This window comes from Coturnix japonica, chromosome 1 (assembly GCF_054131305.1).
Source record: "Coturnix japonica strain WE chromosome 1, WE-NBRP24, whole genome shotgun sequence".
Taxonomy (NCBI): Eukaryota; Metazoa; Chordata; class Aves; order Galliformes; family Phasianidae; genus Coturnix; species Coturnix japonica.
In genome coordinates, this window is record NC_140663.1 from 29754620 (window position 1) to 29769488 (window position 14869).

A 14869-nucleotide genomic window follows, 5' to 3' on the forward strand; every position below is an offset into this window, starting at 1 on the left:
TATGTCTTAATTTTGCAAATTCCAGCTCTGTTTACACATACATAAACAAACAGACAAACAAGTTTAAAATTGCTGTGTGGCTTCCACATAGATATGATTTCCAGCTTGGTCAAAACAGACTGGCACTTGAACTCTGAACCTCCAGGGATCCTGCGCTGTGGTGTACAATCAGTCGTAAGGCAGAGTCTGGACTGTGCTGGATCGGACACGTCCCCCAGGTACCAGGTATTTCTGTGGATATAATTCCTAAGCAAAGCAAACTCCACCATCTTGGCCAGCCCTCTCTAAAGACTCAAGCATTGGCATTTTCTCTCAGGCACTTCCCTGAGCGTGGCTGATGTTTTTAATCCATTTACCTCTAACAGAGCACTAACAGAAAGCAGTGGAGGAAAAGCTGAAGAGAGGGTGGGCAAGGACCTGGAGAGGTCCTTGTCCATAAAACAGTACATCAGGAAAAACCTTAACTGAGGATAATTTATAAGCTTCTTAATCTTTTTGTGCTCAGGAGGAGGGACAAAACAAATGTATCACAGGCACATTTACTCACTGTTTGCAACTGGCAGAGCTTCCACCACTTGCAAGCACCTGAACCTGTGTGCAGGCACTGCAGTTGCACATCAAAGAGGTTTGTGTTCTGCAACAGCTTCACTGGGTCAAGGGCTTTAGCACAGTGATTTTGCTAACTTAAGCACTTCTTAAAATTTACTTCATCTCTTCTAAAAAGACAAACAGGAAGGTTTGTCAGCAACTTACCCTGAAGATAGAGGGGTAAGGGAAGTGGGCTGTCAACACCCTATAGGCTTAATGCACTGTGATGGACAGAAGAATCGTTTGTAAATTCACATTTTGCTGTGCTTCTTGCTAAAAGGATGTGGTGAAGCAGATGGGAGGAAGACTGCCTGTTCACCCGCAGTATCTGCTCCACACTGGCCAGCTGGGATCCTCTGGAAAGGAAGGAGATCGCTGATAAGGAGGGATCGTGCAGCAAATTCTTCTGAGAAAGATCCCTGCAGCATAGGATGGGGCAGACAAAAAAAACAAAGCAAGCAGAGACCTCGCAATCCCAGCAGCAATACTGGAAACTGGGAGCAAGAGGCATCCTCTCAACTGAGAGCAAAGACTTAAGTCCATCCTAGGCAGCAATGTAAAGGAACAGAACTTCCTGAAGGCCCAGAAGAGGTCATATGGAATGTGTGCAGCTCAGGAAGCCAGAGAAAGTGTCCAGATTAGAAAGAAGAAATGGGGGGAAAATACTTCACCTAAGCCAGGACGAAGGTTTTGGTTTTCAGACTGAAGATTTTTTCAGTTTAGTTTCTGTCTGATGAAACAGATTCCACAGCCTGGAAGCCTTGTAGGGACAGATCTTGGTGCACTGCTTCCAGAAGATGCTCCTGCAGGACATGACTCCAACCAGCCACTTTCTTGCTAGGCTCACTTGGGCCAAGAGAGGCTGTTTCCAAAGAGGTTTACCCCAGCCTTACTTTCCTCCTTTGTTGCAGAACAATTATTTTTTGTTTTTGCTTTCTCCAGTCCCAAAGACTCTGGCTCAGCTCCTGTGGCAAGTGCGCACTTGGGGAAACTGGAGCCATTCATCACTGCCAGGAGATATGCTGTACGCAGCAGGTCAGCTCCCACCTCCCGCTGCTCCTGCAGCGAGGGCTGCAAATCTTAAAAAGATGCATAACATGCACATTGCAAACAGCCATTCATCATCGAGAAGCCATGCCCCAGACACCCCGGCACAGCCCAGCAAGCTGCTCTGGCTGTGTACACTGAGCTGCACCCGGCTGCCTCGCAACCAAAGGAGCACGAGGACAACAAGCCAGGCAAGCCATCGCCGCTTGTACTGCAAAGGTGACATCTTCGCTCTCCACTCTCTAGAAAGGCTTAATGCTGCTGAGGTGGCCCATAATCATTAAATTATGAAAATGTAAGTTGCTGGGAGGAAATTAATACCAGGCATGACTTGGGAAAAGGCTGCTTTCTTGTGAAGTAATTATGAAATTAAAATTTGATCTCTCCCTGGTGATTGCACAAAGGATACGGTTGAGGTCTCAAGCACAACAATACAGGCTGGGTTTCAGCAGAAGAAGCGCAGAAGGTTTCACTAGACAAAAAAAGCTCAATTAAAAAATGGGGCAGGGAGGATGACTTTTTGTAAATTACATGAATTTGGCTAAAAGGCGTAATCAAGCGGGTTATGGCACAGGGTCCGCAGACTTCCAATTACTTTTTACAAGTTGGATTCAAGCTGTTAGGAAATGCAGCTTATCTGAATAAGACTAATAATGCTAAGCTAATTAGACCCACAGGCATTAGCCAGCAGATAAATTCAGGCAAAAAGAGGGACAGTGTCACTTTAAATACTGCCTTGGGATCGGAGGAAAAGCTAATGAGGAGTGTCAGTTGGGGCTGTTTTATTAGGTGGCTCTCCAGAGGATACAGCTCGAGGTTTCTGTAGCAGGGCTTCTGTGCTTGATTCAATAAATCAATTTATATTAAATGGGGGTGCAGCGCGGGCGTCTGCTTCATAAAGCTCTCTGTGGCATTTCTCAATCTGCTTATGCACTGCTCAGCCAGGCTACCTGAGCGCGCTGTCAAAGGACATGGAGCGGAGCAGTAACGAATAAGACAGCAGCCACACTGGCAATATTTGTTCAATCGGGCTTGTGCATTACCAAGCAAAACATGTACATTGGCTCTCACCGTGCTACTCTGGATCCCCAATAAGTGATTAATGAGACACTGGTTTTTGTGAGCTGGAGACCGAACCGCAGACTGCAAAGCAGGCTGTGCAATGAAAGGAAAAGGCATCCATCTCAAACAATATAAAATGGCTTGAAAAGTGAAGTCGCTTTTTCAATCAGATGCTCGGAGGCTGAAAGACATTCCCTGTTGGAAAAGAAAAGGGCGAGCACAGAATAGGCTGGCGGCTCGCCAGGAAGTGGCCAATATTGACTCTAGAATAAAATAGGTTTTGCTCAGCGCTAGCCCGAGGGCACCAGCCTCTGCCTTGGAATCAATCACACGCATAGCGCATCCCCAGGTCATGTACCGTGACAAAACACCACCAGACTGGGGCCAGTAGTGCCCTGCAGGTACCATCAATGAGCACGCTCAGGTGCAGTACACAGCCCTCCAGCTCGCTGAGCTCTGGGGCTCCAGCCCCAGCGGTATGGCTGAGGCTGCACTGGGTCGAACCACTCTGTATGGGTCCAGTATGACTGTGTGCAGTCCTGGAGGGCAAAGGAAGTCAGGAACATGTCAGGACTGAAACCTGATTTTTTTGCTTGGGCTCTTTTGCTGCTGAAGTTTATTGAGTCAAAAAGCTACAGCTTTGATCTGAAAACAAGCATTTAATAAACCCTGCTTTAACGCAAACATGAGAAAGGCCACTGTTTACGTTCTGAGGAGAAGCAAGAAGTTAATTTTGAAACCACAAAGGCTGATGCCAGTGGGTAGTGCCTTCTGGATACCTCTGGTTAAACACAAGGCTGTAAGGCTGCACGAGGCTGACAGGGCACACTGGATAAAACAGCTCCATGTGCCTGCGTGCCATAAGGGGCACGGTAAGCCAGAACAGCACCAAGCAGGTTTGGAGACAGTGTCTGAGATGCATTTGGTGCAAAGCAGAATTGTTCTCCCTGATTTAGCCACATGTAAAGAAAAGCCTGCCAACCGTGTCTTAAATGCTAAATAATAGAAGGAGATAGAAAACACTCACTGTGTGCAGTCCTTAAAAGGAGCACAGTTCTCACCAGGCATGCCTCTTCCCCATTTATTTCTACCTCTTTTAGCACTGGCAGCACTTTGCTCTTGTGGCCAGAGTCCTCCCTGAAGCTTCTATTGCCAGGACATGTCCATGTCACCAGAAGTACCCTTTTTGATTCAAGCTTAACCTCGGCAAGCCACGGTCTGCAATCCCCAGACCAGAGATCCAGCTGTGAAAGACTGTTAGTAACACAGATGTCTGCCAGCAAATTACAGCTCGAGACAGCTTGGAGGCTTGTTCAGCAGGAGACACAGCTCCTAAGATGCTTTGCCAGCTACGGAACGCTTTCTGCAACGGCTGCTCCATCATAATGTGCGGGGGGTGAGAGTGCAGGAGGAGCAGCTCGTGGCCAGCTTCAACCTAGACGGGATTCATTTCATATACATTTAATGCAATAGATTTCTCATCCCACTGCAGAGAAGGGAGAAAAGGCAAGGGGCGAGAGAGAAATAGAGGCAGAAGAAAAATGCCGGTGTCAGGGCAGTTACAGGCAGCCTGGACTAGCGATGTAGCATGCATTGCTGGATCAGTGGTTGTCCTAATGCTGCAGGGAAACTTGGCAGCTCTACTACCACTGTGGGCAGCTGAGACAAAGACAGTGTGGAAACTTCACAGGAAAAAAAAGAAAAAAAAAGGAAAAAAAAGGGAAAAAATGAAAAGAAAAAAAAAGGCCAAATGCATTATGACAGACCCAAAGACAATAACTTTCTGTAATCCAAATGAGCTGGGCAAGCCAATCCATTGTTGAGAATCTGAAAGGCTCCAGTGCACAAGAGAAGGGCAAAAAATAAAAAAAATCATACAGCTTCTAATAGAAAACACAGAAAATGTCCTGAATTTTAAAGTAAAACAGTTCATTTTCTTGAGGAAACACCAGAGCGGAGTTTTACACCCTCCCACTAAAGGAGGCAGTAAGTGTCAGGCTGTTTCTTCCTGACATCACCTGCACCTCTCTGCGGGTACATACAAATGTCAACACACAGTGAAATCACCGACCAAAAAAAGATTCAGACAATTGATCTGCATCTTAAGTGATAAAGGTTTGGCAGCACTTTAGCATACCAGGCTTTGGCTGGCCAAAGCACCATCTGACGTTTTCTAGAAAAGAAATGTATATGCTAATTTACTTTCCATGATAGATACTGTCCTTAGAAACAAATGGAGAACAGATATGTCCTTGGCTGCCATGTCCTCTTGCATCAATTAATTTGAAGGGTTGGAAGGGGAATAAAACAGAAGCAAGACTCTCGAAGAGGAAAAGAATCACTGAAATGTCAGCCACCTCTGACCATCACCTCTGAGAGGCCATCAAGGTGGAAAACTCACACCTTGTCCACAACCTCAGCCATGAAGAGTGACCCAGATTTTGGATAAACAGAAGCAGATTGCATTTTCTCAGTTTAAGAGATGACTGCATATAATTTAATGGAAAACAAGACCTCCTCCTCAGGCAAGCACTCTGAGAAAAGAAATAAATCCTTATTTAAAAAGACTCCGACTTCGATGAATGCCAAAACAGCAGAGCAGTTCCTTCAACATTTCACTGTCCTGAAGCAAACAAAGAAAGAGGTAACATGTACACTAGCTGTGGGGTACAGAACAGCTAAGAGATTCAGATTCTTTGACTCAAGACAAAAATACAGCCCCCATTTTCCACTTCCAGCTAGAAGTCAAAAGGAACAGCAGGGAGAGGTAATATCATCACAGTCTCCACATGCATTTGCTTGGCACAAGCCACCCCTTTCTGGGAAAACACTGAGGTAAATTCAGACTTCAATTTTCATGTCACAATTTTTGTATTTGTTCCAGAACAACTACTTACAGCTAAGCGTATTTGTGATAAACCAGTGGTAATCTTTGCACTGACCACATTAGAATCCGTAACTGGATCAATGTGTGTTCCACACTTCAGGAAATTCAGAGAAATCAGCAGGAAAATCAACTCATTTCTCCCCCCTGCCATATGCTAGAGTTAACAGAGTTCACACACCAGTACTGAAACACAATACATCAAAACAAATCTGCAATCGGTTTAGACTTTTCCAATATCTTATACTTGCTATTCTACATTTAAAACATGTTCCTTCCTATTTATTTTTCTTCTAAAGCCAACCTAGCTATGCAATGACCATTCTGAATAACGTGAAGATTCACAAGCAAGGAACATATGCAGACTTCTCCCTTTGTTTAATTTTTAACCATTCCAACATTGTATGCACCCAGTATCCTGCTTGTGATATTTATTGCAAAAAAACCCTATGTAATTAGAACTCTCACTGTGGTTTTTGAAACAGCTCTTGCATGCATTTGGAATCTCTACTTTCAAAAAGCAGTTATTTTTCCCACTTCACCCTTTTCTTGGTACTTATCAACACCTAATTTGATCACTGTGATGCCCTTTGGTGTAAATTATTTAATCCTTCACAGTTCCTCACAGCCCTTTTTTGTTTATTAATAGAAGAGCTGCATCACCTGCAAAATACTGCAACTTCACTCATTCTAACTGCATTTCCTTTCCAGACCTCTAACCAACCACAGAAAAGCCAAACAACCCTATGAACCTGGGGAAACTCTCTTTATCTTTCAGCCAGTTAAATAACTGTGCTTCTGCCCTCCTATTGGAGATACTTACATACCTGTCCACATTTATTGTGTGGTTTGGCTTCCTCTCAGCCCCATCTCCAGGTTGCATCTCACCTCTTGAAAAATCTCCTGGAAGTCTACATGAAAGCCATTCTTTTGTGATGCTTCAGAGATCAATGTGCTTAATAAGAAAAATCTCCCTTTGCAGAAACTGGGAGAGAGTCTTTCACATATTTTACTGATCAGCCTCAGTTGGGCCAATGTTCTCATTTTGTTCCTATTCTTTCGCTCATGCCCGTAGCCATTTCAAAATGTGCAGCCATTATTTTCAGGAAAGGATTACATATTTCTACTAGCAGCTGCTCAAGTTGATGGACAATTACGAGTATTCCCAGATTAATATGTTCTGTACAGTACAAACACTTCAGATTATATTAACAAACTTCAGTTATTACTGTGCCATTAAAATATCGTTATATTTATTGTCTACAAAGCATGGGACAATCAAAAGCATGCAGAGTTGAAGCTGTACTTGTGCATGCAAGTCTCCAAATCTACAAGAGCTCCGGCTTTTTTACCCTCTACATCCCTTCCTTTCCTCAATGAACATTTTCTTCGGATGCTGAAACATAAACAGCAGAGAAGCAAAAGCCACTTGTATATCTAAGTCATTTGCCTTTATATGTCACATACACGGTACTCAATGACAAGGAATTGGACATCTCTGAGTGAGAGTCACTCGAGAAAGATCCTCTTGAACTGATACAAAACAATGAAGATGTTGACAGAGACAGAGAAAGAAACATAAGGTTTGTCTAATGACAAAAAACTCATAGCTCTTCCTGTCTTCACCTCATCAAGTCAATGCTGTTCACTCTAATCTTTCACTTTAGGATGACTATAATCTTTATTCGTATAGGTCCTCAAGGGTTACCCAAATGAGGTGTCAGCTGCAGTGGAGCATGGGAAGCAGCTCTTTCCTTCTGCAAGCACCGCATGCAAAGGGATGGTCACTCACTTATCCAGATTCTTTAAGTTGTTACTTGCAAGACAGGAAAGTTGTTTATCTGTCTTTCAGGAATACTCCTGACATACCTACCCTTTTGAGTGTTTTCTCTGCTTTGAGTGCTCACGTGCTAAAATGATCTGTGGTCTGGGCTGTGGAGGGAAGTCAACTCATTTTAAATGCTAATTTCTGAAAGAAAAACACATCTGAAAGATGAAAATACCTTTCTTTATGATACAAAGGCGTACACCTCCACTTTGATGCAGTTTACTCACGGATGCATACAAAGCAGGCATATGCTGGGGAAAAGGCTGACCTCTTGCTGAGAAGGGTATATCCTTACCAGCCAGTCATGTTGAAGTCACGGTAGAGCATCCTCTTTCCAACTTCTTTGCGCTGCACCCTCCGTGGAAACTCTAAATGTGTGAACTCATTTCCCAGCAAGTGGGGCTGCATATAAGCCTGTGGGTAAAAACCAAGCCACAGATACCACATGAAGATTATAAAACATTATCTATTTTTATTGAGTCAGCACTACTACCCCTTCTCACTCCCTTCCCACACACTTTTTATTTTTTCTTTTCCTTTTTCCTCCTTTTCAAACGAGTAAGACAACAAGCTTTGCCACTGCAAGGTGCACATATACCAGTTCCCATACTACCTGGAGCCTGCTAGTGGTCTTACATGGAGCATCCCTCTCTCCCTCAAAACCTTACATTCCTTCTCACCCCTTCTCAACATTTGTGATCTCTAAAGTACTCTTTATCCACTGACCTTGAAGGAGTCTGCAGGGTTTCATAAAGCAGAACATCTCCTTTTTCAGGCTGATGACTCAAAAGAAGGGAACAGTCAAAGAACAAAGAGCATATAAAGATTTGGAGGAGTCCACATGTGTGGAGAAGAACTCAAGTTGGCTCCCCAAACCCAAGGCTCGACTGTATCACAGCTGACTGTGCTTGAGAACGCCATGAGGCAGCTTCAGTTTTGTCCACTGCACACTTTGTACACAGATCACCTGACAGGACATCCTTAGATGTACCATATTTGTTCTTCCTTTGGAAATAAACTTCACTTGTTTTTCTTTAATAAATGCATAAACAATCCTCTCCCCCCAACGAAAGCCACACTGTGATATTTTCCAAAGATACAGACAAATTGGCTAGGGAACAAAAAGAGTTGCACTTCTTAACCTTTTTGCAGATATCTCTTTTTCCTTATCCAGCCAGTTAAGGCAATAACGTCTGTCTTATCTTCTGCAGCAGCTGCCGTCAGGGCAGATCAAATGAGCTGGCTTTAGTTGCTGGGTTTGTCATAAATCTAGTGCTCATCAAAGGTGAGCAGCAGGAAGCAGTGGAAGCCCTTATTGATCTACCTGGCAGCTATCATACAGATAGTTCACAATAAAATATTTCCTGCATTTAAGGGCTGAACCTGCTCCCACTCAATTTAATAGGAGTTGGATCAAGCTCAGTACATCACAGTGCTAACTGTCGATCAGCCTGTCCCTGCTCCCTTTGCCAGGCATCCTTTCACAAAACACCTCCCAGCTCAGCTGAGACGGGGCTGAAGGAGATGCTCTGTGTAGCTGACAAGATTGGATTCTGCTTTCAAGAGGCAGCTTTCAACCACACAAGTACGATCTTGACACTGTGATCCCTTCCTGAAATGGGAGCTCCATCAGATTCACTCTGCACAGTTCAGGGAATTACATTTTTCCTCCTGCAATCTACAGGCATCCAAGGTTCCCTTCTGCACCTAAACTTCTGTGGCCATCTAATTGGATTGCTGCTACTTGATACAGAAATGTCTGAGGAGCAGAACTGACTTCTGAGTGGCCAAGCAGTGTTAGATGAGATAAGGCTTTCCATACTCCCAGAACTAAGGAGTCTTTATATAAAAATACATGTAAAGTTTGTATTTATTTTTGCTCAAGTTGCAAAGAAGTTCTTCCTAGTCTATGATTTTATAAACTCGTCTATTTAGAAAGTGCAATTCACTTCACTTTTGAAGATGAATAGCCTGTCTTGATTAAATCACTACAAAGTATTTCTAGGTAAAGAATAGTGTTACCTATCTAGGAAAAAGGAAGACTTACTGGAAGCAAAAACCCCCAAGATGTGAAATGAAAATGAAGATATTTAACTCTTAGATTATGAGATCACTTATTAGGCTGGATCATGGGTTCAGAAGAAATAAACTTACAGGCTTTTAGCATTTTTCCTCTTGAAAACAAGGATTTCCTTTATTGAAAAGGGAAAGCAATTGGGAGAGACTGCATTTCATAAAGATTTACTCAGATGGAAAGTCTGAGGTCACAAGTGAAATAAGATTAATAAAGCTGGCAGAGTTACCACAGGACTGCTAATGTTCAAATAAGATTTCTCTTCCGCAGCCAAGCCTCAATGCTTGATTTACAATCTAGGGATCTTAACTTGATTCTAATATTTTTGGCATCACTGGAACAGGGGGAAAAGAGCAATTTGGAAGCTTCTGGTGCCGTGAGCTGAATTCTTATGTGAAGAATTTTTTTTATTCTTTTTATTCTTTTTATTCTTTTTATTCTTTTCTTTTTTTTCTTTTTTTTTTTTTTTTTGGAGGTGTTTTTTTTTTTCTTCTTTTTAAAAAACAGCTATTCTTTATGCTTCGTTGTAATTCTACAGAGAAAAGAGCACAGCTATGACATTCAGTTGAGTTTGTTGAGAACTATTCTCCATTTAGTACAAGGCAGGGTTCTTCTCCCTTTCCACCCTTACCAAACTATGCTGAACCAAAGAATAAATAAAAGCATCTCATCAAAAATCTACGGCCCTCTCAAGTAGCTACACACACACACTGAGAAATCCCTTGAACGGATTAAAAAAAACCCCATAAGCACAAGCTAAGCACCAGAATTTCAGCTGTGATGAGCCACCACATTTTAATTTTTCATTTGTTTAGTCACGATCTGTAAGAACCTCAGATTAGAAACATCATTCAGAGAACTTAAAATGTAATAAAAATAGTGACTATCAAACACTTTCTGTATCCTTATGAGGCATGTTCAGACGACATTGTTATTCTGTGTTATGAAACAGTAATATTTTCCATCATTTTTCTTTCAGAAGCTGCTACAGTTTTTTTGGCACAAATTTGGCATGGTTTGTATCATACGTTTGGTACTCAGCCATTTTATGGTGTATTTTGTGGCTGGATGTATTACATTCAACACTAGCTGTATTAAATGGAGTCTGTTCAGGGAAATATTAGTCACGTTTCTTTCAAAAGGCCATTTACTTCCTGCTGTGTTTCCCAGTGTTCAGCAAAGCAAATACGAAATTAAGATAAACCCAGACTTACGCACTACTGCGCTCATTAATTAGGTGGCAGGGAACATCATGCATACCTTATTGTACCTTGCAAGTCTCTTTCCTCCACTCTATTCCCACATCTGCTGATGCCCTGTTCAGCTCCTCCAGAGCTGCTGAGGCAACTAGCAGTTCTGCTGTACTGCTTGGTATTTCTGTACATGCTTTTCCACGTATCAGCCATACCTTCCAATAGTATTTTTACTGTATCCTGTTATTTTCACCAAGAGGATATTTTACTACCTGAGAATACCTCTCACAACAGCACGTACTGCACTGTGCATCCAGGAGCTCTCTAAATTACTCAGTTGTCACCATATGGCCAGGTTCACATTTAAGCCAAATGGAGATAACTAAAGGAGGTGGTGGTAGAAGAAAGGAAGGAAGTAGGAGATGAATCTATCCCTAGATTGGTCCTCCAAAAGGTGGACAATCCTTCCAAAAGGACAGGATCTTTTTTACCACAGCATCATGCAGTGTAACAGATGGTCAAAGTGGTGCTACGCTGCATGAACTGTTATGAGAATTAAGTCACATCTGACTTGCAACTTAAGGACTAAACTGACATTTGGGATATCTACATTCACCATCTCTTCCTGCTCCCCACTCAACCCTCACCTGGACTGTGAAATAAGAACGAACTCTCTTTGAACTCATGCCTGTCCAGTCTCTTTGTTCATGTGTTGCCAAACATGGAGCACCTACATTTTTTGAGGAAATAAGTAACAAAATCTATACAATTTACTACTACAGGTTACACTGTCATGACTGAAATTAAGAGTCTCCTCAGAAGAGGGAAGAAAAATTGTCCCTCAAAATATTTGCCCACACAACTGCCGCACATGCCAGGGCAGTTCCCAGTCAATGATGCATTGGGTTCTCCCTCAGGATACACTGCTACAGGAAGCCAGAACCTTACTAGAGTAGGCACTGTATAAGATATCCTGCCAGAATGCTGAATAGCAAAGACAGAAACCAAAATCAAAACCTAAGGAGATTTGTGAAAGAGTGCTAGTGAAGGGGAAACAGTGTGGGCCCTGACCTGCTTTGGGAAGCCAAAGAGCGAAGTGGACACTTCTGTAAGGCCTACAAGCCTTCAAGGATCTCTTTAAGGAGAGCCCTTGGACTGAAAGACTGCCTTTCTTTGCAATATCTTTACAAACCCTCCTAGAGCAAAGTCTGTTCCCACCTGGCCCACATTCATGTGGCCAGACTGAAGCCTGTGGGAGGCCCTGTGGACCCGTGTAATGTCCAGAATGACGGATTAATCGATTTGTTCTTTTGAAGCTGCCATGACAAGGCCTGGAGCTCACTCTTGGATACACAGCAATAAAACTGCATTAAAATATGATCTAAGTATAGAAAGCATTTGCTTTTCCGCTTATTTTTTCAACCAGTGATATTTGGAACACAGTTGTATCTAAGACTGGGCTGGAGGACTTCATGCAATAAATTTTATGTGGTCTGAACAGGTCCTTTTCATGCAGATTTCTTTATATATAAAAGGTAAGGCCCTGAAGATAGAGAATAAATGCAGAAGACACCAGTTAACCTAAACTAACTTCCTGTGTGGCCAAGGTAATCAACAGCCTTTAAAGGCAGATGAAGGCTTTCCCACTGACTATACTAAGAGAATCTTCACAGGTAGCCAATACTTGGTAACCTGTCTGCTGTAAATTCACACCCTCCATTTGTCTTTGCAACAGCTTCTCAGCACAGACAGCCCTGAGCTGAAACATCACCTCTGCATTTACCAGATGAATTATTTATGCTAAAATGATTAACTGTCTTTCTATCTTTCAAGAAGAACAGTACAATATGTTTGGAACAGAGAAACTTAACTTCAGCTGCAAATAAGAAAATAAATCCAAAGCAAGTAAGTTTCAGATAGGAACAACAAAAGATATGCATAAAGCAGAAAGACTGAAGAATCAGGGCACAGTCCAAGGTGATGAGTAATTTGGGATCTAATTGACAGGACTGATGCAAGAATGGAGCATCATGTCACTTCAGAGTGTAATGTTTATATCAGCCTTATATTGTAAGGAATTCAGTTGTTGTTGGGTTTTTTTGTTGTTTTTTCTTTAATGCTAAAGAAAAAATGTTACTTATAAAATGTTATACTTGAAATTATCTCTAATTTTGTTTCACGCTCTTGCTGTCTTGCATGTATTTTCTTTGAACATGACACCCACAGCCCTGGTATATTTGTTACATACTGAAACAAAATACACAAACAAAGGTAAAGAAATTTCCAAAAGAAACAGAAGAAATGCTTTTCAGACCAGCTCCTGTTTTCAAATACAAGCCCGAATGGACATCAAAAGAGAAAAAGATCCCTTGTAGGCAATGTTTTATCTCATATTTCCTACAGAAGCACAAGACTTCCTAGATACAGTAGATACCTTTTTATTTTAAAGGCAAACAAATTATTTTAAATGTAACGGGAGTGTAAATATTTATTAGGCCTCTTTTCCATTTGGTTCTCTGAATATGAATACTCCTAAAGTAGCGTTTCCTCTGAAATTTTCAGCTTGAAGCCAGCGAACCTGACTAAAAATCAAATGTGATGGTTGTGGAAACATTTGCATTTCCTTTAAAATCCTCCACCACCACCCCTTCAACCACTGGCATTTTACTTAGTTTCAAACTATAGCTCTTAAGTCAGACTAAAGAAAACAAACCCATGAAGAACAGGGAATGCCTCCAGCCTCAGCCTGTCCATCCTGCTTCAGAAAATGCGAATAGTGACACTGTCTTGTCTTATTCTTGAATTTCCAGGGGAAAAAAAAGCAGGAGATCAGGGGAAGCAGAAAATAAATCTCTCAGATGTGTTAAGAATAGTCTTTTGATGAGCGGTCAATCAACTCCAACCAACTGATCTGAAAATCAGTGAAAAACTTGAAAAACAACATAGTCATCTGCATAAAAAAATAACATCATGCATTTATGTTTCTTGGGCAGCTTATTGGCCAACATGACTTGATGTAAAAAGGATCCCATATCTTTCTGAGTATTTATTCTATCACAGCTGTATGGCTGTTGCTACAGTAAATAAGTCTTTCTTCACCTACCCTATGCTGCAGCTACTAACACTCACTCAGATCACCCCTAGGATGGACATCTTTTCTCCAGGCTAGCTCTACTGGCATGCTATTACAGCAAATGAGTAAAACCCAGCAATATTGTTCACATGTGTGCAAAGAGCACTCTTATGTACTTTATACTGTCACAAAGTAAACACTGGGATGTACTGAAATACCTCTGTGGCTTGTTAGCTGTGTGTCTGAGCTCTCATTATCCAGCACCAATAAGCCGCTGAAGGTCAGCAGCTGAACAAGGTACATAAGCACAGACACATGAACCAACGGCCTCTACAAAAGAGGTAATACTCCTTTCATCAGTATTTGCGTTGTCAGGCTTTTCTGCACATTTGCTGATGGCTAAAACACATACATACATGCATAATCAGTCACTGGTGTTCAGCAGGTATGTGGCCCTCCACTGAGCTACAGTTAACTCAACCACGTGGGTTTGAAACTCAGACGTTCCTGGGCAATGCTCATCAGCAGCAGTGCCTGATTTGGTTCTCTAGTCTCTTACCAGATACTGAAGTCTCTGGCGTTCAGTCTCTGGAGTGAATTCTGAAGACATTGGAATGACTTCACCATTTCGGATTATTATAGCCCTGCAGGAGTAATAAAGCATTGTTAGTAGAGGGGAAAAATGTAAAAACACCCAGAAAACCAGGGGGTACTGTCAGACACTTATTCTCTTTGGAGTCATAGTAAAATAAAGCAATTTCTTTTCTACTGAAGTTATCAACAGACAGGATAACAATTCCTGCTGTGCATCCTTTACGCTGGATAACAAAGTATATTTGTATATGCCAAATTCATTTCAGAGCACAAAAAAACATCCAAGCAACAAAGGCAAGTGTTATTTCAGCTGATGTCTGTTGGGCATCCTTATTAGTGAAATGTAGACACCCAGAGGAGATGCTGCAGAATCAGCGACTGCAGAACTACTCTTTGCAGGCTTTAATCCCAGCTGGGGCTGACACTGTCTATACTACTGGCTTCAAGTGACTAAAGCAGGCACTTTCCAATTATTGATTGGTCATATGTCATGTCAGAACATTTCTTTTCCAACAGCAAATGGAAA

At 42.0% G+C, this 14869-nt stretch overlaps 1 protein-coding gene across 1 annotated transcript in view; it reads right to left on the reverse strand.

Moving 5' to 3' along the window:
* The window catches only part of PPM1H (protein phosphatase, Mg2+/Mn2+ dependent 1H), a 122981-nt gene that overhangs the window by 24411 nt on the left and 83701 nt on the right, over nt 1–14869 (reverse strand). The window contains exons 5-6 of the mRNA XM_015855388.3: nt 14309–14393; nt 7705–7823 (exon numbers count right to left, since the gene is read on the reverse strand). Of these exons, the coding sequence (XP_015710874.2) occupies nt 7705–7823; nt 14309–14393 (204 nt within the window). The remainder of the gene's footprint in view (nt 1–7704; nt 7824–14308; nt 14394–14869) is intronic.